Source organism: Anticarsia gemmatalis, chromosome 3 (genome assembly GCF_050436995.1).
Source record: "Anticarsia gemmatalis isolate Benzon Research Colony breed Stoneville strain chromosome 3, ilAntGemm2 primary, whole genome shotgun sequence".
NCBI lineage: Eukaryota > Metazoa > Arthropoda > Insecta > Lepidoptera > Erebidae > Anticarsia > Anticarsia gemmatalis.
In genome coordinates this window covers 8,197,189-8,220,291 of record NC_134747.1, presented here as the reverse complement: position 1 = coordinate 8,220,291, position 23,103 = coordinate 8,197,189, and the positions used below count along the sequence as shown (strand labels likewise).

General features: G+C 36.5%; 1 protein-coding gene across 6 annotated transcripts in view; it reads right to left on the bottom strand.

Moving 5' to 3' along the window:
• CadN (neural cadherin) overlaps window positions 1–23,103 on the bottom strand; it is a 260,161-nt gene that overhangs the window by 179,570 nt on the left and 57,488 nt on the right. For 3 of the 6 annotated variants that reach the window (XM_076136236.1, XM_076136234.1, XM_076136238.1), the window contains exons 9-12: window positions 22,799–22,989; window positions 18,849–19,038; window positions 18,239–18,421; window positions 10,719–10,908 (exon numbers count right to left, since the gene is read on the bottom strand). In XM_076136236.1, the coding sequence (XP_075992351.1) occupies window positions 10,719–10,908; window positions 18,239–18,421; window positions 18,849–19,038; window positions 22,799–22,989 (754 nt within the window). Of the gene's footprint in view, window positions 1–10,718; window positions 10,909–18,238; window positions 18,422–18,848; window positions 19,039–22,504; window positions 22,696–22,798; window positions 22,990–23,103 lie in introns of all 6 variants that reach the window. The other 3 variants (XM_076136235.1, XM_076136233.1, XM_076136237.1) reach the window with 1 other exon arrangement.

Sequence of the window (23,103 nt, the reverse complement as noted above, 5' to 3'; positions counted from 1 at the left end):
ACAAAACGAACGTTATTACATATTTACTGCATGCGACATTACATACGTGGTAACTACGTATTTTATGGTTACAGTACGATAAAACCGGTCTTGGCAAGAGAAAAATGTAGAAAAAATGTATAAATGTTCGGTATGGCGATCATATTCGTAGCAATAAGTAACCATAAAGACGGTATTTCATATAAGCGAAGTGCCTTGCTGTTACGACTTGCCGGGAACGTGAGCTGAAGGCTGGGGAAGACACCGTTTATTGGTACACCTGCTTACAGAACATTCGGCCAAGTGTTTTAAAAAGCTTGTAAGTACGAGCCGCGAATAGCTTTCCGCGTTTCGTCCGACTTCCCTTTTTAAATTCTTACACGTATAAATATGATACGCTGAAAGGAAACTTTTGTAGTACAGCTTAGAATAGAGCTTTTAGTTTCTGGATACAATACGAGTTTAGATTCTTTGTTAGAACGTACTAACGCGTTCAAATGGAAAAAAATAGTTTAGCTTATTCTCCATAGATTTTTCGCGTCCTATTTGTCAAACATACATATGTCACAAACAGATAAACCAACCGTCGCGTCGATAGCATTCCGCGATTTCATTGTTTCGTCAATTGAACATTGAAAACTCTAATAAAAGCAAAATGCTTTTATACCGCCCGAATTTACTCGCACAAAATACGTATGTACCGAACATAATAATAATATGTAGAATAAAGTTACGTAAATAAATACTTAAAACAGTTTTGGTAGCTTTCCAAGTGTAACATTCTAATTCCACATTACAATATACATATTCCGCGAACAGTTACTACGTAAATATAAGGAGAATATTTTATGGAATTAAATATAACATATTAAATAAGTTGAAATGAGCGGTAAACGTTTGTGCTCTCGGCACGTTTCTGAGAGATAGTAGTGTTTAAATATACCTTAACAAAATACTTTATTCAATGTGGATTTTTAGTTCTTTTATCCAAACACGAAAGCAGTGCACTACATAAAATAATATTTCATAATTAATGCCTTAAATCACGGCATGAATATGACAATGTCTCTTTTTACGGGCATACAGGAATAAAAGATTTCCATTTGCAAATTCGTAATATACAAACATATACAAAACAAAATTTACTATTTTGTTTTGGGGACAAGCCAATCTCTCTGAAGAATCTTTACAGCTACTTCTGACCTGTAAATCTTTATGCAGTTATATTTAAATAGAATACTTTTATCATATCAACGATCGTGAATGGTTATTCAGTTCCGATATTACAAGAAACAACAGGGATTCTGTTGGGAAACCGTTTTAACTTAAGCTATATCAGTTTCGTAGTACATTACAATTGCACGTGAGCTGAAAATGCTAGTGGGGAAGTGGGTAAATTGAAGACACCCGAGTTGTGTTCTATATATTTTAACACCTGCTGCGGCGGCGAGTAAACTGCGAATTTCGACAAAATTAACTGAAATCTTCGAGATATTGCAAGGTGTAAAATTTTACGTTCCGGATAAATTAATGAACAATTTTGCCAGCACAAACATTCCTTTTAAATTTAATTTCAACTGGTTTTGCAGAGTCTTTGAATAGCCACAGCGAGTCAGCAGCCGGTCTACTCTTATTTCATTCACAGGTTTTAATAATGAATCCGCGAGATGTCCTTAATACAACGCTGTAGTCATTTGCGTGGTGTGCCGCTTTTCGAGTGAGTTGACAAACGCGACTGTGGACTGTATATTAATCTTGTCTCATTACTTTACACTTTTAAGTTTTTTCATGTCAGTCGCGGCATAAAGTTAATTCCATGGGGTGGCAAAGAAGGGAGAATTATAAACAAAGGCAGGTGAAAGCACTCACACTTCGGACAGACAGCTGTGTAATGGTTGTGGCTGAACAATAATTCATGTTATTAGTATTCACGCCGTCGACGCTACGGCGCTACTTCATTAATTAACGAAGCTTCAACCACTTTTGCTGTACTTTTACGTTGAAGAATTTAAACATTCTCGTAATTCCACTTCAACAAATCTTATAAACCAACTCGGAAACAAGTTAAAATGTTGATTTAAAATATAATAGAAATGTATGTTTGCCAAAACGGACAGGATCCGACAGACAATATGAATAATTTAAAATAATAAAGAAGGAAACGTTACATCGGGCTGCTCGTAAAACCTTATTAAAAATATATTTTCATCTCATTCTGGAATGCCTCATCTGTTCCACCTAGCTTTTTGTAATGAAACGAACGCCCACAACAACGCAACACCACTGCTACCACCGAGCACATTACCTATGTTTAGCATACCTTTATTAGAATTTAAATATTGTGCAGAAAATATAGTTTTCATATGTAAATTTATCTAACAACCGATCACACACTGGATAAGAATATCATACTTAATATATTTTTATATCGACGCATACCATATCTGAATGCTTGTGGCTGACAATAGTGTATGATGTCAACACAACAACTTGGCGAATTTGCAACGCGGTCGTTTTGACAAACTCAATTTTGAAACAATAAAAGTACTTCGAGGAAGTTTATTTTCCCGCCGAGCACAACACTGAAAAGTTCGCCCCAAATGGTACAACAATAACTTTCGCCTTTCGAGTTGACGAAACACTGCATTAGTTCAAAAGTCGTATTTACTGCTAGCAAGTTGCGTGTAACGGCTTCTTACACACCCTTCTTCACAAGCCATTACGTAGCTACCCGCTCATCGGAGCGAACTGCTGCCCGTTTACAACCTCAGTAATTAACTAAACCTTGAAAACTTTAAACATTAGCTAATTTACCCGACGGGACCGCGCGCCTACCTATTGACTTCACACATACATGGTACACCTAACCTGTATTTGTAATGAATTTACGCTCACCCACAATATATTTATGGTCAAATTACTTTCATCCCTTTTTCTGTTGATTATCTCGAAATAAGAGACTGTGCCACCATGTCACTAACAAAGATATCACGGCGACTGTGTGCGTCGTTACTGTATAAATATTTATGTATAAAATATATTAATAGCATCGTTACGCTACAAAAGAGCAGTGTTTTTACTGAAGGTAGTATTATCAATCATACCATTTCGCGTGACATAAGTGGACCCTCCTCATGCGAGCTCAAAGTTCCATTACTCATGACGCCACGCCCAATGCTGATACGCTCTCCTTCAGCCACTATGACAATAAACTAGTGAAACTGTTCTACACTACGAGATCGAACAAAGAAAGATCCCGAGGCTTAGCGTGCGATTGCCCACCCGAAATATATCAGAGAATTGAATCATTCGAACGAACAGTACCTACGTTACGACTTAACAATGTCTAACCAAAGATTTTTTTTATTTTAGAAATAACTTTTTAAAAGTTCCATTTTATACCCAGATGACGTAATTTGGAATGTTTAAAGTACCAATTAAAATGACAAATGGTATGTCTGGAAAAGTAGAGACCGCAAGTGTAACACTTCTAATTATTAACTTCAACGCTCTAACCACTTCTTCTAGATCTTTTGCTTACTTAAGTTTTAAACTTACCTATCTGTATAAAACGATGCGATCAGTTTGCGCAAGTTCCTAGAAACAAGTGCTCGATAACTGCGGAAAAGTTAAACCTTTTAACTTTTAAAGGATTTTCACTAAATTCACAACAACTATTAAAGTTCGTACGTTTGAAAGTAATTTAAGGTATTATTTACTCCATTCCAAAACGATACTGAGATTGACCTCTTAATCTTACGTGAAATCTGGCAGTGAAAGGTGACGATATCCCATTAAATAAGAAGTGATGTCGTTAATGCAAACGTTACAAAATAATTATTATAGTGTTTTTAATTAGAGGCGCTTAGACGCGTCTCTCGGTACCCAGTAGGCACTAGTAGGCAGTATTCGAACGAAGCGCTCCGTCCGACGAGCGATGCTCTGTTTTAATTAAACTTACGCCCGGTCGGCGATAGCTTTCTGTATCTCCCTTTTATAGCCTACAAATTCAACTGGAATATTTCTGCACAATCAAAAAATCATTAGAATGTAATCAGACGAGAAATGAGCGTCACCACGCGAGTTACGTTAAGTGCAGACGAGCTTAATATACACGAGCGAGAAGGGGGTGAAGTGATTTTTATGACGGCCGAGGCGAGTGATTCCTGGAACTTATGGCGCCTATAAACCCGCTCGTGTCGACTCGACGATTTAGCAAAAATTTCGCTTCCCGTCGAGCGTTGCCGCATCGTCTCTGAAATCTTTCAAATTACCCGAATACGTCCCGTGAATAGCTTCAGTAATGACAAGGAAAATTTTGTAAAAACTTTGTGAAATTGCAAACAATGATTTAACAAGCACGATTAATTTCAAAAATTCTTCAGAAATTGCCTGCACACCAATTGTTGGAATTAAATATATTCTAATTTAAAACATTCTTAATACGAGTACTTAGACAATTTAAGATACTTTCTGAAATTACTTTTGCTTTTATAGTTAAGTAGGTATATAATATCCAATACTTATTTTGAAATTCATTGGAGATAATTTGTTAGCGCTGATAATGATTATAACTGAAATAATTATATTTATGTTTACTTTTTTGTAGATGCTAAGGTCTAAGGTTCAATACGAAAAGACCTCGGTAGCGTATGTTTAAATTGAGGCTTGATAATATTTTTAGCTAATCAAATTTTGTGTCAAATGTGTACTCACAGAGAACTCTCTCTGTGGCTAGACGGGACTAGTAAAGGGCAATATTTAATAGAAGCTGACAGTAATCCTCGGCAGGCAGTGCACTCGGGCGCGTCCTCATCACGAATTCCCGAGGGCGCAACGTTAAATGTAGGCCACCAAGTTCCCGCCGCCCGCCAAGCGGAATATTGCTTTGTCACTTGGCGACATCGCACAGCTTCTCTAAGCCCAAGTAATTGGAAATAGTTGAAATAGACGACTTATAGCAACATCGCTCCGCCCCAGAGCCGGCACTGCCACGAACGTCTCACTCCGGACCTCGTATTGTCGCCACTAACTAAACTCGACGAAGGCAATTTATGTCTCCGTGGTGTTACACCCAAACTAACGAGCCTCGTATTTCACCAAAAAAAGTGTTTGCGTAGAAAAAGCGTGGCCTTGTTAACCGGATTCTGATTCTTAATTCGAAATATTACAGTAAACAAACAATCAGGAAGTCTAATTAAAACAGTCGCATAAATAAACGATAACAGTCACCGGGGGACCTAGGGGTCGAATGAAACCACCGCAAAACATGGACCCAAGGAGACCGTCCCAGTTAAAAATAAATTTTCATGTCCGTTGGTTTGTGCCTTTAAAAAATAAAATTGAGTTATAGAAAGTGATCCTTGCAGTAACTAAGTAGATTAAAAGACTGAACAAAATCGATACTCACCACCTCTACATAAATCACGTTAGTAGTTTATAAGTTACGTGTGAGGGGCAGGTAAAGATTTAATATTCCATTATAAATAGAGAGGAAATCTTAATAGACTTAACATAACTACGTGAGATTACGGCTTACTGCAATTAAGTTGAGAAATTGCAGTATAATACAAGAGAAGCTAGAAAACTGAGATCATTTCACATTTCATAACAATTTTCCGTGAAACCGTGCACAGTATTCTGTTTTATAAACTCTAGTTAACTTTTAGTGGTATTTGGTAATGTGTACATGAATATATGTCTTTTATGGACATTGAACGTGTCTGAAATGAAAATAATATATTAGGGAGATTGAGAGTGACGTTAGGGGGATTTTCTACAACCATCTAGTTACAGAGCAGCTATCCTTTTACAATTCTTAAACGTTACTTTAAAGAGAACAAGTTTGAAAAAGTTTTTTTATTAGATTACTTTAATTAAGTTATTATAAGGAAAAACTGTAAGAGATATTCCTAGGTGTAGGTTATGTATAGAGTGAGGTCACGTTAGTTGTTATGTGTCAAGATATGCTAATGATATTATTCGATGATTATCTTGTATTGCATAATAATGAGATCACGATCGTAACACCAAGTGGCTGGTGTTGATTAATACGAAAGCTCGAGCACCGCAACTAATCAATTAACCAGCCCGCACGAACCTAATTATATTTCAACACGTACTTACGAGCACAATATATTTCATATCTCATGCGCACGGCCTTCTAATAATTAATTTATTGGGAAAATATCTATCTAGCTGTCTGCTTGCGGCTTTCCCCGTTTATAATTCACGAATGAACATTTGAACAATGGTTACGATGTTAATACGATTACTTGCGGGATTTTATTCGACGATAATCAAATTGTTACAGCACTGCGTATACTCTTGAACCTGAGAACTGTTATGCATTTTGTCCCGTTAGTGTTCCTAAATTCTGTTATAGGGCAAAATTGTCGCCGTCAAACTTAGAGTGATTAATATTTCACTTTAATAACCTTAATTAATATAAATTTAATTAACAACAAAACGCTTACATTCATCAGAGGAAATGTCGAGCATTGGCATCTAGAGAAGAGCATTGTGTTCAAATACTTGATAAACATAATATACGTATGATTGTGTCGTGTCGGTATCACATCGGTCTCGGCCACACTAACAACGTTCACGAACCGCTGTTAACAAAACTTCAGTAACTCTGTGACTCGGAGAGCTAAGCCGTTAGTCTCGGTTGTCATACAATATGACAGTCGTTACGGGTACATGAAAGCCTGATAAATTCTGACAACGAACTAACTTTAGGTTAGTAGAACTAGATGGTTTCCTGAGGTGAGACGCCAGTCGCTGCGCGTAAATACTGGTAATCAGTAGCATTAGTCTTGAGCACTGGAGAGACGTCTAGCCTAATATACTAAAGTACTTGATAAAACACTGTGGTGAGGATGATGGATGCTAGTTACATTCCGTCAGATTCTGATAAGACTCGTACACTATATTCTTCGTTTAACTTAGCAACACAAATATTGATGTTCTTTAAACCGCACACGTCCCCGCGGCGGGCTCATTCACGGGTTCACTAGAAATCGCTATTCTGATTACCCATATTCAAAAGTTTCTTAGAAAATACGTGTACCTACAATATTGAGGACATATTTACTACCACGAAAATAAATTTAAAGCAAATATAATTTTAATACTGAACCAACCAAACCGCAAATTTCATTCTGACGCATCAATCACAAATTCACAACATTGTGGTATAATGAATAGTATGATTGTATTTTTATTACGTTTTCAGCTAACGTAAATTACATAAAAAAAGCAAATATTCTTCGAATTCTTTGCTAATAAAATTAAAGTAAGCACATTATATTTTCCATGTAATGTTTCAAAATGAGGTAAAATGCTACATCGCATTAGTCGGGCTAGACTTAATCTGTAGTCTAGTTTGGACTTAATTGGCATTACAAGAAGAAAGTGCGTAGATTCAAGCACACTTTGTTTCTAACAAAGAAACATTATGTATATTGGTCAATTTTTTGATATTAGATTCTAGTATAAAAAGCTTGATACAATAGCGACACAAGTATCAAGTGATAGTAATCGCGCTACAGAACGTTTAATGTCAGCCAATATCAATATGGTACACATGAACCTCCAGGATGTTGACGTACAACAAAATGTATTGGAATTCAAAATGAAAATATATGGCCCATAAAAATTGTGGTTATGCCAATACATTTTATGTATTTATGCAGCTTTGTTCTCCGCTTTAGTTTGTCTGTTGTAGCTGTCGTGGACCGGTTATGCACTATTCTAAGTTCAACATGAAAAGTCGGTAGCGTGTTATTTGATACCTATACGTATGTTGATCTATGTATACGGTTCGAAATGTTCGAATAGGCACGATGCTCAAACATGTTCGGATTTGAAATATAGATAAAAAAAGTATGGTTCAACTCATAAAAACATAGCTTTTGGTGATGGTCGAAGTGAAATATCCAAGTCTTTTTTTTTCAAGCGTTCAAAAGTTACGTTTTTCGTGCAATCGTTAGTCTGGTATCAATTTGATTGCGTTGAATGCGGCAATATTTCTGTATATTTTTACATACGCAACCGAAACTTATAGAGAACATTGAAAATGGCTACATAGATCTAATCGATAATGAGTAGGTATTAGAAAATCCCATCGATGAGAGACGATGAGTCCACGTGGTGGGGAGCTGATCAGTATGCGAGTCGTGCCCACAAATACCGCGCCACGTCTCTACACACCACCAGCTGCAATATGCTGAAATTGGTACGTGGCCCGGAGACACAATATTCCTCGAGAATCCGACGCTTATACCTAAATATCGGCCCCACGTTATATCATAATATGATAATATAATCCGTCTCATATTTCGGCAGTAACGATACTCACTATATCGTTGAACATAAATAGCGTATACAATCAGTATTCAGAGCGGGTGAACTAACAAGATGCCACGATCGGATGCCGATTACTTTAACATTTATTGCACCGTGTGAATTCTATTACGGATTATAGAGGTGACACTGGAACCTAAAGCTAGCTATTGTCTCCGTGAGACAGAGATAGGGACTAGCTTAAACGGATTAGGGCCCCGGGCGTCGCCTGATTATTCCACTGCTTGATTTACGATGACGCGATACGGCAAGGCGAGCCGACCTGCTTACCTAATAGACGGAGTTCACCGAAAACGGACAATTTATAGTGTGCCACGTGCCTATACAATCAATTCCCAACGAATCCCGACGACAAGGGGAAACATTGTGAAATATGAGATCCACGTGTCAACATGTACATTGAGAAGGGTCCGTCCACCACTACACACGGCGCAGATACAACACTACGACAGCGGGCAATGGGCGCATTTGCGACGTTACGTATATTTACAAGAGAAAAAGACATTTAAATGCGGGTCGTGGCCGTGATTAGCCCAAGGACCCGTGCCACCTTCCACCCTGCGATGTTACATCTGCGCACGTGAATTGAACGATTCCTTCAGCTAGATACCGACATTTCCCGCAGTATGTGCCTTTTTCTAAACCGTTTAGGATAATAAAATAACTTCCGAAGGTTCTCACTTTAATATACGCGTTTGGGACCGCTTTCAAATCTACATAATACTAGTTCATTCGTTTCAAGGAAATTGTGACGTAATAAATACCTACTGTTATACCTTATAATTTAATTCGAGGCTACCTCGTCTTCGTGTGTGTCACCTCAATAAACTGCAAATGCATTATGCTTACATTTTCAAGTATAATAGAGCGTCTGTCGAGAAGGTACTCGTTCATAAATCTAATACCGTAATGCACATGCGTTGTAAAAAGCTGCTACTTACATCAGCTCTTTACGTTATAATATTGAGGTTAATATTTTTATGACGTAGGAATTTGCATGGGTACGTCATACGAAAATGTATTCAGTAATATCCCGCCAACCTTTTGGCTGAAGTTCATCGAGGGTTCAAACATTTCTGCTTCATTTGTGAGTCATGTTCGTGTAAACCTTACACACAGAGACACTACACCTATATTAAAGGACAGTATTGACCGCTTCGTCTTTGAGGCTTCGGTTAGCCACAGATAAATCAAACGTAACGAAACGAAACCAGAACATTTCAAACAAATAACTGAACAAGAATTCCTGGAACGTTTTCTTTCTACAAACGTATAATAATATGTTCTCAAAGTCAATATAAAAATACCATACCGAGTTTATAAATAAGTACAAACAACTCGAGGTTAATACTATTAGTGAAGTTAAAAGTAGTTCTTTTTTATCGCCGTATACAAAAAAAGTTCCCCTTAAATCGACAAATTATATTTTGAAAAATATGTATTTTCTTTCCCCTCCAAATAAACCGAAACAACTTCCTTCATCTCATTATCGTCCTTAAACTTTTCCCTGTGGTGCCTTATTCTGGGAACAAATAAAAATCGCTGCGAGCGAAACTGGACAGCTAAGGGCGTTAACCAAAGACGGAAAACAAATACCTGCTCGTTTCACTTTTGTCATACTGGATTTACTAAGTATTTGTTTTTCTTTTGACAATTCTTTTTGGAATGTTAAAAACATCCCCTCGTTTGTAAAGTCCGCACAAATGTAACTCTCGAAACGAAAACCCATCATTAAAAAGATCATTCCCTTGTAAATCATGGTTTTAACGGGGATTTAATCCGGAACCCATTCGGAACTCTGAAAGAGATTTGTTTGATCAAGAATTTAACCGGGTTTAAACGTGTCTTTATTTGCTTTTTTCATTACGATTACATATTTCGAAAGATGAGGTCATGTTATACACATATTTACAGTAATACGCGCTTTAAATATGATGTCTACGATGAAATTTCAACAACAACCCGATTTAAACCAATAATTAGCGCAAATAACGCTACTAATTTACATTAATTTAATATAGTTTGATCGTATAATCATTATCAAGGTTAGTAATTACTAATCATAAGCAAACAACATCGAAATAACTAGCCTACTCTAGATAATTACTACAGATGGGATATTGACGGTTTAAATAAAAAAATCGTTGATCCTTGCCGTATGAAATGAGTACTGTGATACATTTTTTTATTAGATTCAAATTAACATCACGCATAGTTCGCGTAATTAATATGTAACTCTCTTTTAATAAATATCGATATATTTGGGCATTTCTATGTTATTTCCATAATGCTACTAGTAAACTACGGTAAGAGAGCTCGCAGAGGTGACATAAAAGGCATAATATATTGTGTAAAAGTTGTATAAAACGTACCTGAGTTAGGCTGGTTGTCAGAGTTGGGCCGCGCCGAGGGAGCTCCGTCGCGCGCCTCCACCTCCAGTGCATAGGCGCCTTGCTTTTCTCTGTCGAACACCACCTTCGTGAAGATCTCGCCCGTCTGCATGCTGATCTCGAAAAAGTCTTTTCCCTCGTTCCGCGGCGAATCAACTATGTAGTAGTACACCTAAAAAAAGAATGATTTATTCATAAAGACCGTAACATGCTCCGCATATCTTAAGACTTCCCGATCCTTTGTTTACTTTTACAAGCAAAACTAGCAAACCCTTCATAAAATACAGCCTGGCGAGTTCAAAAATCCTTTCTTTGTACACGCCACCCTAATAAAAGTATCGCTGCTCGCATAAGACGAGGGTTTTGACGAAACGCATTATTAACAGATCTCGTGTCATGTCAGTCCCTGCATGTGCGTACATATAACTAAATCCCACTTTAGCTCTGCGTAATGTGGCGTTTTAATATCCGCAAATGTGATATAAGTTCGCTCGAGGGATTCTATAAAATTCCCTGTCATATACACCTACATCAAAGCGGTAAGCCAAAAATTATAGCGGAAAAAATGTGTAAAACAGATTGACGGCGGCTCCTCGCTGCCATGGAACCCGCTATAAAAACTGACAGTCGTCAAAATATGGAATTTGTTGGTAGCGAAGCCTGCCACCGTTACATCTGACACGCGTCCAATTACATTCTCTAACTTTTTATTCACAAAAAACAGGTGAAAATGATACCAAACGACATAAAATGTGAGCCAGTAAATTTTAAATGATTTATAAAGCGGCTGAGTGATTTAGATTTATTTACATTTGATCCATATAATTACAGTCTAACAAAGCTAACTTTAGGTTTAAAGGTACATTATACAATACATTATTGATTATTGTAACAATATTCGTTTTACTAGCCCCACGAGTAAAACAGACCTAATTCGACGTAACGCTACGTACGTGTACGCATACCAGCTATTAACGTAAGCCAAAAACAATCCATGTTAAAATAAGCTCCTAGGATTATCTAAATACAAACTGAAAAGCATAGAGGCTAACAAATCAGTAACAACATTGTACTGTTACGTTTGACTAAACACATCGTTTTAAATAACAGATGAGTTCGGAGTGGCGAGCTCTGTGCAACAGATTTAACAGAACTAACTAGCGAACTGGCCATTATGTGCCTTCTATCTACATCACGTTATGAACTACATGTTAGACGCACTTGCCAACCTAATGAAGCCTGTACTACATTCAACGCATAAACTATAATCAAAATACTCTCCACATTTCACTTGTATTAAGATCAAAACTCAAACCAGAACATTCTACAAACGTTCATTAAAAATAACTTCATATCCACGGATTTTAAACTTGTCTCGCAACTGGCTCATCTCAAAATTAATAACGCTAGAGCACGTATAGTGATGCAATAATCTCAGTTGTGTACTTTAATATATGAATATCTGCGAGATATTTCCTCGGCGGACCGCACAAACTATCTTGAACACAAATATTTAATATTCAAAAGCTCTTTAAGGTTCCCCGAGAAGTTCAAGATATCGAGCGAGTGGTGTTCTCGCATCTGCACCTAATGTTGTAGCTTAAGTAAATCTTGCCATTGCCTCAAATCCAAACAGGTGTTCTACGTAGGTAGCTGAAAGATGAAACGTCTACGCAAACTCCACTAGAAACTTGGGAATAATAGCCTCGAGCCAATTAGTGATTCTAATAACTGAAATTGTTATGAATTCCAAAACATCTACATTAAAAATATTTTACTTAGATTAAAAAGCAAAATGTCGTCGAGAAGATGACGGTTTAATTTGAATGCTTTGCATTTTGCACAGCAAGTTTAAAACCGGCAACTCTCCTATTTTACTAGTCTCACGCTTTGAGTTAATTAAAAAGAAAAATTACGATTTTCAGACCCTAATCTGGGGGCACGGAAGTGCCCCCGCAAGTCGAGCAAAAAAAAGCGGCACGGCCGTTAACATCCTTTTCTCGAAGCAATTCGGGCTATTTTTGACACCCCTATAATTTCGTTGTGGATAAAACAAGAAGCCTGGATTTTCAGCAACTAATCAGTCATTGTATAAACACGGTATATTTAAAATTTCATTCAATTTGAACCAGTAGTTTAAGAATGACAACTTGTTAAAATTTTGAATTTTGTCACTCACTGATTCACTGACTCACTGACTCACTGACTCACCGATCATCAAAAGTCTAAGGTACTTCTAGCAGACTTAGAAGCTTAAAATTTAGAATACAAATAGGGTTTAGTGTCTTAGTCATGGGAAAAATTCAATATCTTCTAATTTCGGTCCAGTTTTCTAAATACACCAACTGCAACAATAACTTTGTAATCCCATATAAATGTATAAGATTACAAGGTTACATTTGCAGTTAATGAATTATTATTACTGTAGAAAATAAAATAAATAGGTGTAAATAGGTTCCTACTATATGAGGCATAACGGGAGGGGGTATAGGGTGGGTAAGGGTGTTTAGCCCATGAAACTGAACAACATTCCCATAGGAAAATATGTTGAATTATGAAAAAAAAAACGTCTTTCCATACGAATTGGACTTATGTTCGCTCTACAAAAAGAAGTGAGATGCCATCAAAAACATTCTGTAAAAACCTCAAGTCTCGCCGTAAAAAGTTGTGAGATCTATATAATACCAAGTCGATTAATCTATTTAGTCTCTACTTAAAGGACCTTCTGTCTTAAGTTATTACGTATGTTATTATCATGCCAATTTAAAAAAAATACCTTTAAAACAAATAGATCGACTTGGTCATCGCAAGAAAACACAAATTCGCCATTAACATTTCAGGAGCATTAACTTCTCGTCGTGCTGTGTAGTGTGATACATACTAATAATCAAATCATGCGATGGCCAGGTCGGTCTATTTGTTTTAAAGGTATTTTTTTTAAATTGTCATGATAATAACATACGTAATAACTTAAGACAGAAGGTCCTTTAAGTAGAGACTAAATAGATTAATCGACTTGGTATTATATAGATCTCACAACTTTTTACGGCGAGACTTGAGGTTTTTACAGAATGTTTTTGATGGCATTAAGTTATTCTGCATACATTTAATTATATTTTCTCTAAAGAATATGATATTGTAATCTAAAAGGTAGGTTTAAACATTCATATAGATCTGGAAATTATATTAGTTGTAATAACAGAGGGCTTGGTTTTTTACTCACAATAAGTTGAATAGATCGCGATACATTTACCAAAAATACAATAATTATTATGTTTAAATCAAGACAAAGAAAGTTCGATATCTTGCCTACAGGTTAGAAAATAAAAAATACTCCAAATTTGGGCATGAAAAGAAATCCATTAAGTAAGGCAGATGAAATGATTCCGCCGACAATACATTCACACAAGTATATTATTATACTCGGGAATATTTTAATAATGAAAAACTCGTCGCAAGATCCTAATGGGAGAAACTTTATTATTTGAGAAAATATACCTACTGACGTGTTCTTAAGACAATTTTAATAAATAACATGAACTTATCTAACAATTTCAATTGAGGAGTAATAATTAAGATCTTGTACTACGTTTGTTATGTGATACAAACGCGTGTGCGAGTTTCAAACGACAAGAGACGCTAAATAAAGCAAGTAATGATTAGATATATGGTACGTATAATTCATCTTCCTAGATCTTATTCGAAAATAATACTTCCTTAACTCGATCACAGATTAGTGATTACCTTTATCTGCAATTTGTAGACATTAACTATTTACGTTTTTTTATTAAGTATACTATAATTTTGCATTTATTTGTTAAGAGCCACTGAAAATAATAGCATTTAGTAATGAGTTTTTGGAACGTTCGCCAAAATGTTAATAGAATTATAATGATGCCGAGTAGTGTCCGTAAGCATTAAAATAAAAAGAACATTGTGAAATGTGGACAAGTATATTTTTTATGTACGTATTTCAGAAATTTAAACCTTAACCGGTCCTCAGCCGACAATTTTGCTGTATTATTTAATGGCGCGAATTCGTAATTGACTTTGTGACCATTGTAGCATAAAGCTAAAAAGTACACACATATACTAAACGAAAGCAATGTATTTAATTATTCACGATTGTACAGCAATCCAAAGCGCAATCACAACGGGTGAAAATTGCATTTTTATTCCCTGGCGCTGACGAAAATTATAGGCACAGTAAATTGCAACAGTTGCATATTTGCACAAAAATATATAACGAGTTGAACGGGCCCGCGCCGTGTCTGTGCATGTTATCGTGGATTAATTAAATTGTAGGTTTAAATACACAGAAATAATTTGCAGAACGGCCGCACGCCTGTGAGGCACGTTTTACGACGATGAATAAAGACCTCCTGTTGTTCGAAGTGGATGTATCGATCCCTCATAGACTAACAATGTATTTTTTGATGACAATAGCTAAGATAAGAATTGACCATCTATAATCCACAATAACACTCATGTTAATGCAGTCGAGCGTTATAAATCATGACCATTGTCATAGACTAAGGGCTGTAACAATACTCGATAATGGTGATCGAATTGCCACACTGGCATTGGAGCAGACTATAACCGCTAGATCGTAGACTGCCTACTGTCATCAAATTGTCACGATTAGATATCGTCCTCTCAAAGAACTGGCCAGTTTATGGCATAAGGCGGCAGCCAGGCAATAAGATGTTTTATTACAGTGTAATTGTATAATATAAGACCTTGGCATCAAAATGGACTTAAAGAGATTTATGTATATTAGTTGAGGCATAAAAAGATGTATAAAGGGTATGAAAGCAAGGATTGGCGAACTTGAATGTTGATAATCAAACCCAGTCTAGTTTACATAGTACCTCCGTACATTTGACATTAAAGTTACAAGTACGGACCCTCCCTTATCGGCACTGTTAGGACGAAAAGGTCAACACGGATTTTATGATACATAACATGTCACGCGCCAGTTAATGTGTATAATAAGTACGTAGATATCCCTTTCGTGAATTCTATAGGGACTGCCATTTTACGTATCCAATTTTTATTGAATATTTAAATGCGACGTAAAAAGAAATATCTTTGCCTTTCATGGAGTCTATTATTCGTGTGGTTCATCATATAATGTCAGTTCCTGTTAGTCCCGACGTATTAAAAATATGTATATTTTTAATTGGCAATTACTCACGACATGAAAAGCTTGACATAAAAGTTTCGCTGTTTATTTTAATACCATATTGTACTCATCAGATTGTCCGAGATTATATAAATTTAGCGAGGACAACCGCCATAATACATTTCAATACAAAATAATTTTCAGTTTTTATTAAGTATAATATCTTCTGGAGTTTAATGTTATTCCGTCATAAAAATGAAGTTACTTAGTATCATGATAACAATATAATAAATAACTTGGAGGAAGTTTTCAACTTGTAGCCGTAAACAGCGTGGATACATTAAGTACCTTTCGTACAAAGTATATTAAAAGTGATTTTCGTTTGGGATTAATTAAAGGCAGTCTGTAGGAGAGGTGGAGGTAAACTACTCTATACATAATATATGATGTGCCTTCTAGTTCGTAGTAACGTACCGAACGTTAAAGGAAAAGCTCTTCCTAAACCGATTAAACAAGCAAATTGATTACACTGTACTCATCCTAATAAATAGTAGCCTTCCTGTGCTTAGTGCGCACGGCGTGAATAAATCATGCGGTTCCTTCTATTTCACGTTTTCCATAAAGAATACGGATCACTAATGGCAGCCATACGAATAAAATACGTAAGATATACGAATACTGGTGTTATTCTCCAAAGAAGTCAAGTATGCGGTACGAACTCTCAATGGCTAAGCATCTATATCATAAAAGCGAGAGGTAAAAAGTCTGGTTAATCGTTTTATACGTAGCGTTCCGTTGTTACTGAAAAGGAAAATCCGAATGTATCTTCAAATAAAAACCTTCATAAAACACCAAACGACATGTTTTTAACGTAATCAGCCAGTCAAAAGAACCCTCAAAATACTTTTTAATATACATTTAAAAAGCTCTTTATTCTCAGCCGATGGAAGAGTTATTAAATTAAATTGAGTCAATTTGTTTCATGGAAGTTCGCCGATACGGCCAAAACTTGGTACTCCTGACACGTATTCAGTAAAATTGTGATGAAATTTATTTATTTTCGAAAACCTCGATATCGTCCTTTAATATGTAGTACGTCCTACACGACAAATTAAAACGATTAAGTTAACTGAATCGTTTAACGTGTATATTATGTTACCCGGTGTATCAGTTCAACTTCGATCCAACTAAATTACATTCAATATAAGCAATGACTTGATCAGTAAACGTATTACGATTTAAACGTTCTGCCAGAAATTGATTAGCTGATAAAATGTTTTATCTGGGGGCACGGAAGTGCCCCCGCAAGTCGAGCAAAAAAAAAGCGGCACGGCCGTAACATCCTTTTCTCGAAGCAATTCGGGCTATTTTTGACACCCCTATAATTTCGTTGTGGATAAAACAAGAAGCCTGGATTTTCAGCAACTAATTAGTCATTGTATAAACACGGTATATTTAAAATTTCAGTCAATTTGAACCAGTAGTTTAAGAATGCCAACTTGTTAAAATTTTGAATTTTGTCACTCACTGATTCACTGACTCACTGACTCACCGATCATCAAAAGTCTAAGGTACTTCTAGCAGACTTAGAAGCTTAAAATATAGAATACAAATAGGGTTTAGTGTCTTAATCATGGGAAAAATTAAATATTTTCTAATTTCGGTCCAGTTTTCTAAATACACAAACTGCAACAATAACTTTGTAATCCCATATAAATGTAAAAATTAAATATTTTCTAATTTCGGTCCAGTTTTCTAAATACACAAACTGCAACAATAACTTTGTAATCCCATATAAATGTATAAGATTACAAGGTTACATTTGCAGTTAATGAATTATTATTACAGTAGAAAATAAAATAAATAGGTAGGTAGGTAGGTGTAAATAGGTACCTACTATATGAGACATAACGGGGGGGGGGGGGGTTGGTAATAGGGTGGATAAGGGTGTTTAGCTCATGAAACTATTAAAAAAAAAATACCTTTAAAACAAATAGATCGACTTGGTCATCGCAAGAAAACACAAATTCGCCATTAACATTTCAGGAGCATTAACTTCTCGTCGTGCTGTGTAGTGTGATACATACTAATAATTAAATCATGCGATGGCCAGGTCGGTCTATTTGTTTTAAAGGTATTTTTTTTTAAATTGGCATGATAATAACATACGTAATAACTTAAGACAGAAGGTCCTTTAAGTATAGACTAAATAGATTAATCGACTTGGTATTATATAGATCTCACAACTTTTTACGGCGAGACTTGAGGTTTTTACAGAATGTTTTTGATGGCATAATTATTATTGGTAGAGCCGAAATTTGCTTCTGGATGATATTACAGACTGGGTCAGGTACTAATAAGTGTCACATTATCTTACCTGATTGTTAGGGAAAGTGCCGTCCTTGTCGATAGCGTTGACCTGCGTGACCTTGGTCCCGATAGGCTCTCCTTCCAGCACCGTCTCCTGCTCCCGCTCCGTGAACAGCGGGATCTCGTCGTTCACGTCCTCCAACATGATGTACACCGTCGCCTCAGAAGCCAATTGTTGTGCCCCGTTGTTCTACACCAAAATTAACTAACTTTTAGAAATAAATTCCAATTTCATCGGCCCGTTAACCAATTAGATATCCGATAGCGATATAAATTAGTTTAATGTTTTCATAACTCAATATAATTTCCCGTCATAGAGTTATGTAGATATCGTTGCAGCGGATCAAATAATAAATTATTCGCGCACATAGCACACGTAAGTAAAATAAATATTGAAATTGAGCATAATTGAGTTTCTACTGCAAACAATCAATGTATGCAGCAAAAATATCAGTGTTACATTAAACACGCGTACTGGTAGCATTTGATTACAAAACGTGATAAGTTCATAAGCAGTGTTTGTTTACGTTCGTTAAGAGAATGCCTATATGGATATTAGGTTAAACCGAGACAATAACCGCGCGCGGTGCGTCATGCATAAAATATTAAAAGCTCACCTCGACTCGGATCGTAAGATTATATTCCTTGATGCTCTCATAGTCGAGTGGGTGATTAACTTTTATATCGGCCCATGTAAATCCGTTGTCGGCCCTTTGTTGTAAATAGAAAGTGTGGAATTTGTTAGTCTGGGCCGTGGAGCCGGGCATCAGCCGGTAAAACACGGTCGGGTTGTTCTCGATGCCCGAGCTGAAAACAACAACACGCTGTAACATCGATTTTTCATCCAAATATTAATATCAAAATCACAGATACGACTACATTAGGCACATGACAACACCAAAAATTGCGAATGATATTGATTCGTTCTGGATGCGAACGATTAATTAAAATGAATGCTTTGTTGGACTTTAATTGAATCAAGGGACTACTTTCTATCGCATTATTACTTTTGCGAAAATATATCAACAAGAGAAAAATTAATAAAGAGAATAAATGTTTTATTCGGCAACTCGTTTACAGTTTGGTAAAGCTGATTGTCTTCAATAAATGTTTCGACTGTTGAATACACTTGCAGGTACCGACTATGACTACATAGACCGGATGAAACAAGGTACAGTTTGTTCGCAAAACTTTTCATTCAATAAACGAGTAAATAGTTCAAAAGGCGTGTTTTGCTCCAAATTGTTTGGGAACCAACGTTATAAAATTCTGGAACACCGCAGCGGTAACATTTTGCGTGAATGCAATTTTTCTACGCTGCGTTATTTTACTTGTTTCTTTTTTCTGGCAACTAAAACAGTACAGAATTTAACCGTATAAAAGTACTCGTTTTTTCATGAACGTACTTCATGTAAAAAACATTAATCAAACAATAAACTTTTCCTCTTAAAGTCTTTTCAATTGTTCTGCGTGGCATGCGTTAAATACCACAAATAAGTAAACAATATTGAGTCCCTGAATCATTTGATAAGTATTAAACATTTGTCGATTAAAAAATTGTACGAAACTTTCTATTTACCTATTCTTAGTAACAAAAAAAAATTACGTTATTATAAGTGTTAAAACACCTTAGATATTGTTATAAGCTAAACTCGCTATTTTTAGCATTGCAAATTTTCGCACTATTGCAAATATAATTAATTTATTACGCCACTATTCTCTACAATTATAAAGCTAATAACATATATGCAGTGTCTATTCAAATCAAGTCGTATAATACCGAAATCAATCTCATATCTCATTGTTAAATAGTGGTACATACTCGCTCCGATGAGTCCATTATCCATCAAGTTTCTACCTATATTAGCAATCAATCAATTACAGTTAATTAGATCAGATGATATTAACAGTATTACCAAACCGTATCCGAGTTGCCCGTTGCAATTAATACTAAGCCTCTGCCTCCTCGGAGATCGTCCCGGGGAAACGACAGCCATCAATGCATATCATAAGAAAATTTGGAATATCTCGCGTACGTTCCACGCAAGACATTATTTACTTAAAGTGCTCAATCCGAGGCGTCGAGTCACCCGAAACTGCCTCGTTTGAAGCAACTGCTTTTAAAATTAGTAAGGTGAGTTAGTAATGGTTTCGTCTTCATGTAATACTATCTTGTGAGTTTGAAAGTGTAGTTTAGGACGAACAGATAGACAATAGAGATGTGAACCAAACTTGCCATCGGCCAGCACTCATGTGATTGATGCACTATGAATTAATCTAGTAATGCATAACAGTTACTTAATATATCTAATTAATAGTAGCCCGTGGCACATAAGTGATGCACATTCATTTCAGTTTTTTTAACATATATTTTATACTGCCAATATACTTACTGTTAGGATCAACGGTTAAAGTTACGACTGATAAATATCGACAATCCTAGACATTGAAACGAAATACTATAACGTCTTCCAGATTCATTGTGGAAAGCTCTAACAAAAACAAATCCATGTACTTAGTACCTATCCCTGATGACAAAGTTCTGAAACTAATTAGTTATTCTCTCGCTTTTAAATGCCATTAATTGTATATATATCTATAGACATCTGCCTAATTCCCTCTTTTAATAATGTGTCTCCGAAATTTTAATTGACACATAAATTATTCATGTAAATTCACGGTAGGTAAAGTTTATTACAATCGAAATCGGAGCTTTATGCTTTTAAATGAAAATAAGTTTTGTTATAATGAATTTACGTAAATGTACCAAAATATACTTCTAAGACTAGCTTTTGTTTAAAGTTTTAATAGAGTCAATGAATTCAAATATTAAGTTAATTATTTAAAGTATAGTTTTCTAGATCACTAAACAACTTTCAGTTCAGAAATTAAATACAACAATTGAAACAACGTCTGGTACTTACTCTGAAAATTTTAGAATATAATAGAGAGCCTGCATTAGCTGCCGCGTATTCAATAAAATTATATTATTTTTGTCGGTGCTTAATTAAACCATACTTAAATATCAAAATAGGAGTTAAAATAATTTTAGAAAATAGGAAAGAAATTTCATATTGTCCATTTACCCATGTTTTCTGCGTATAGGTAAATGCTAAACGGCGTATGAAATCTATGGTATAAAATTTTCAACCAAATATTTGTCTGGGGGAGAAGAGTTAACAGGGTGGGTATAAGAACGAAATAATAAGCTGACAATTATTTTCCAAAATGCAGGCTCCTATTCAAAACCTACTACGGTTTAAGAATGCCAAATAAACCTAATCGACAAGCACTAGGTATATCAATCGACTCAAAGAAATGTTTTTAAATAAACGAATGACAACTTCCTACTCAAATCTACTTACTAAAACATTAAGAAATATCTCAACATGCTACTTGATCCCGTACATCAAGATTTGTAAATTTTAGTAACATTTATATGACCCATAATGCACTGATGCCTCAGCCTACATGCAAATACAATGGACATAGACTTCATAATAAATATAAGTACCAATTTGACACCTCTCACAGACTGTTCAAAAACATCTATTTATAGGAAATAAGATGGAAAATATAAAACAAACAACAAATAGATGTTTTTAAACAGTACAACACTGTGTTTCCCGTTCCACGTAAGCAGTGAGCCCTCTAAATGCACGCTGGTGAACCATAACCGTCCGCGTGTGCCATGACGATGCATTTTTAATTGACGGACATTGGCGGTAACATCGTATTTAGTCACAGTAATCACCAAGTGAGAGGCAAACCGTAGTTGAAGACGCGCGCGACGCACTCCACCCACCGTAACACAGAAACTCCTCGGCCTCATCGAATCAGAACAAACCGTCTCATCATTGTCCAATTTAAAAGCAGATTTTGGTTTTAACTCATCCGACGAAAGCGAGAGTTGCCGCGAAATGGAATCGCTAGTATCTGGCTCTTTAGTATTTCGAATACCAAAACAATGAACCACTTCATCATGTAATGATATTTGAAATACATTGGAGACAAAGGCTAGCGATTCCTTTTAAACGTCAAACAACTGCCAACACAGGAAGGCTTGAACAACGCCCTTACATACTACCAATACATAATTTTGTAGAGATCTAACAAATTTAATTTACTTTAATGTACCGATAATTGTAAGTACGAAGCTGTTAGCCCAACGAGTGCGGCAGCGCTGAGCCGGGGTCGCGCGCCGCGACGTCGCACACTGCGTGCAGGTGACGGGGCTGCGTGCGGTGCCCGTGCCGAACAGTTACCCACGCACCTTGCTTTCACGGACACCACTTTGGCGCCCACGGGCAAATTCTCTCGAATGTAGATCGGGCCGTACACCGTGTGGTCCCACACGGGGGGATTGTTTGCGCGATCCACTACGTCTATCTGGACCTCCACGGTTCTGGACAAGGGCGGGAAGCCCTTGTCTTGAGCCATAGCCTCCAACTTGTACGTTTCTCGCTATCGGGGAAAGAGTCGATGGAAACAGACAAAACCACGTCGTTAGTAGTGTTAAGGAGTGGAGGAGCGGCGGGCCCGAGGGCCCGCTGCGCCTTATACCAACCTGGCTTTCACACTGGTCACTACGGTACCCACTGTGACATTCTCTTTGATGTGAACGGGGCCATACGTGGTCATGTCCCAGATGGGGGGCTTATTGTTCCTGTCTACCACGTCTAATTCAACGTCCACGTCTGCGGAGGAGGGCGGGGCGCCTCTGTCGGAGGCGCGCACGCGCAGTCGGTACCTGTCCCGCTACAGATACACGGGTCAGAGGTCAGCGGGGAAAAACAAAACATAACACAACTAAAATATAAACACATAAGTACTCATCGCTAATAAACAATTAAAATAATGTAAAAAATAAAC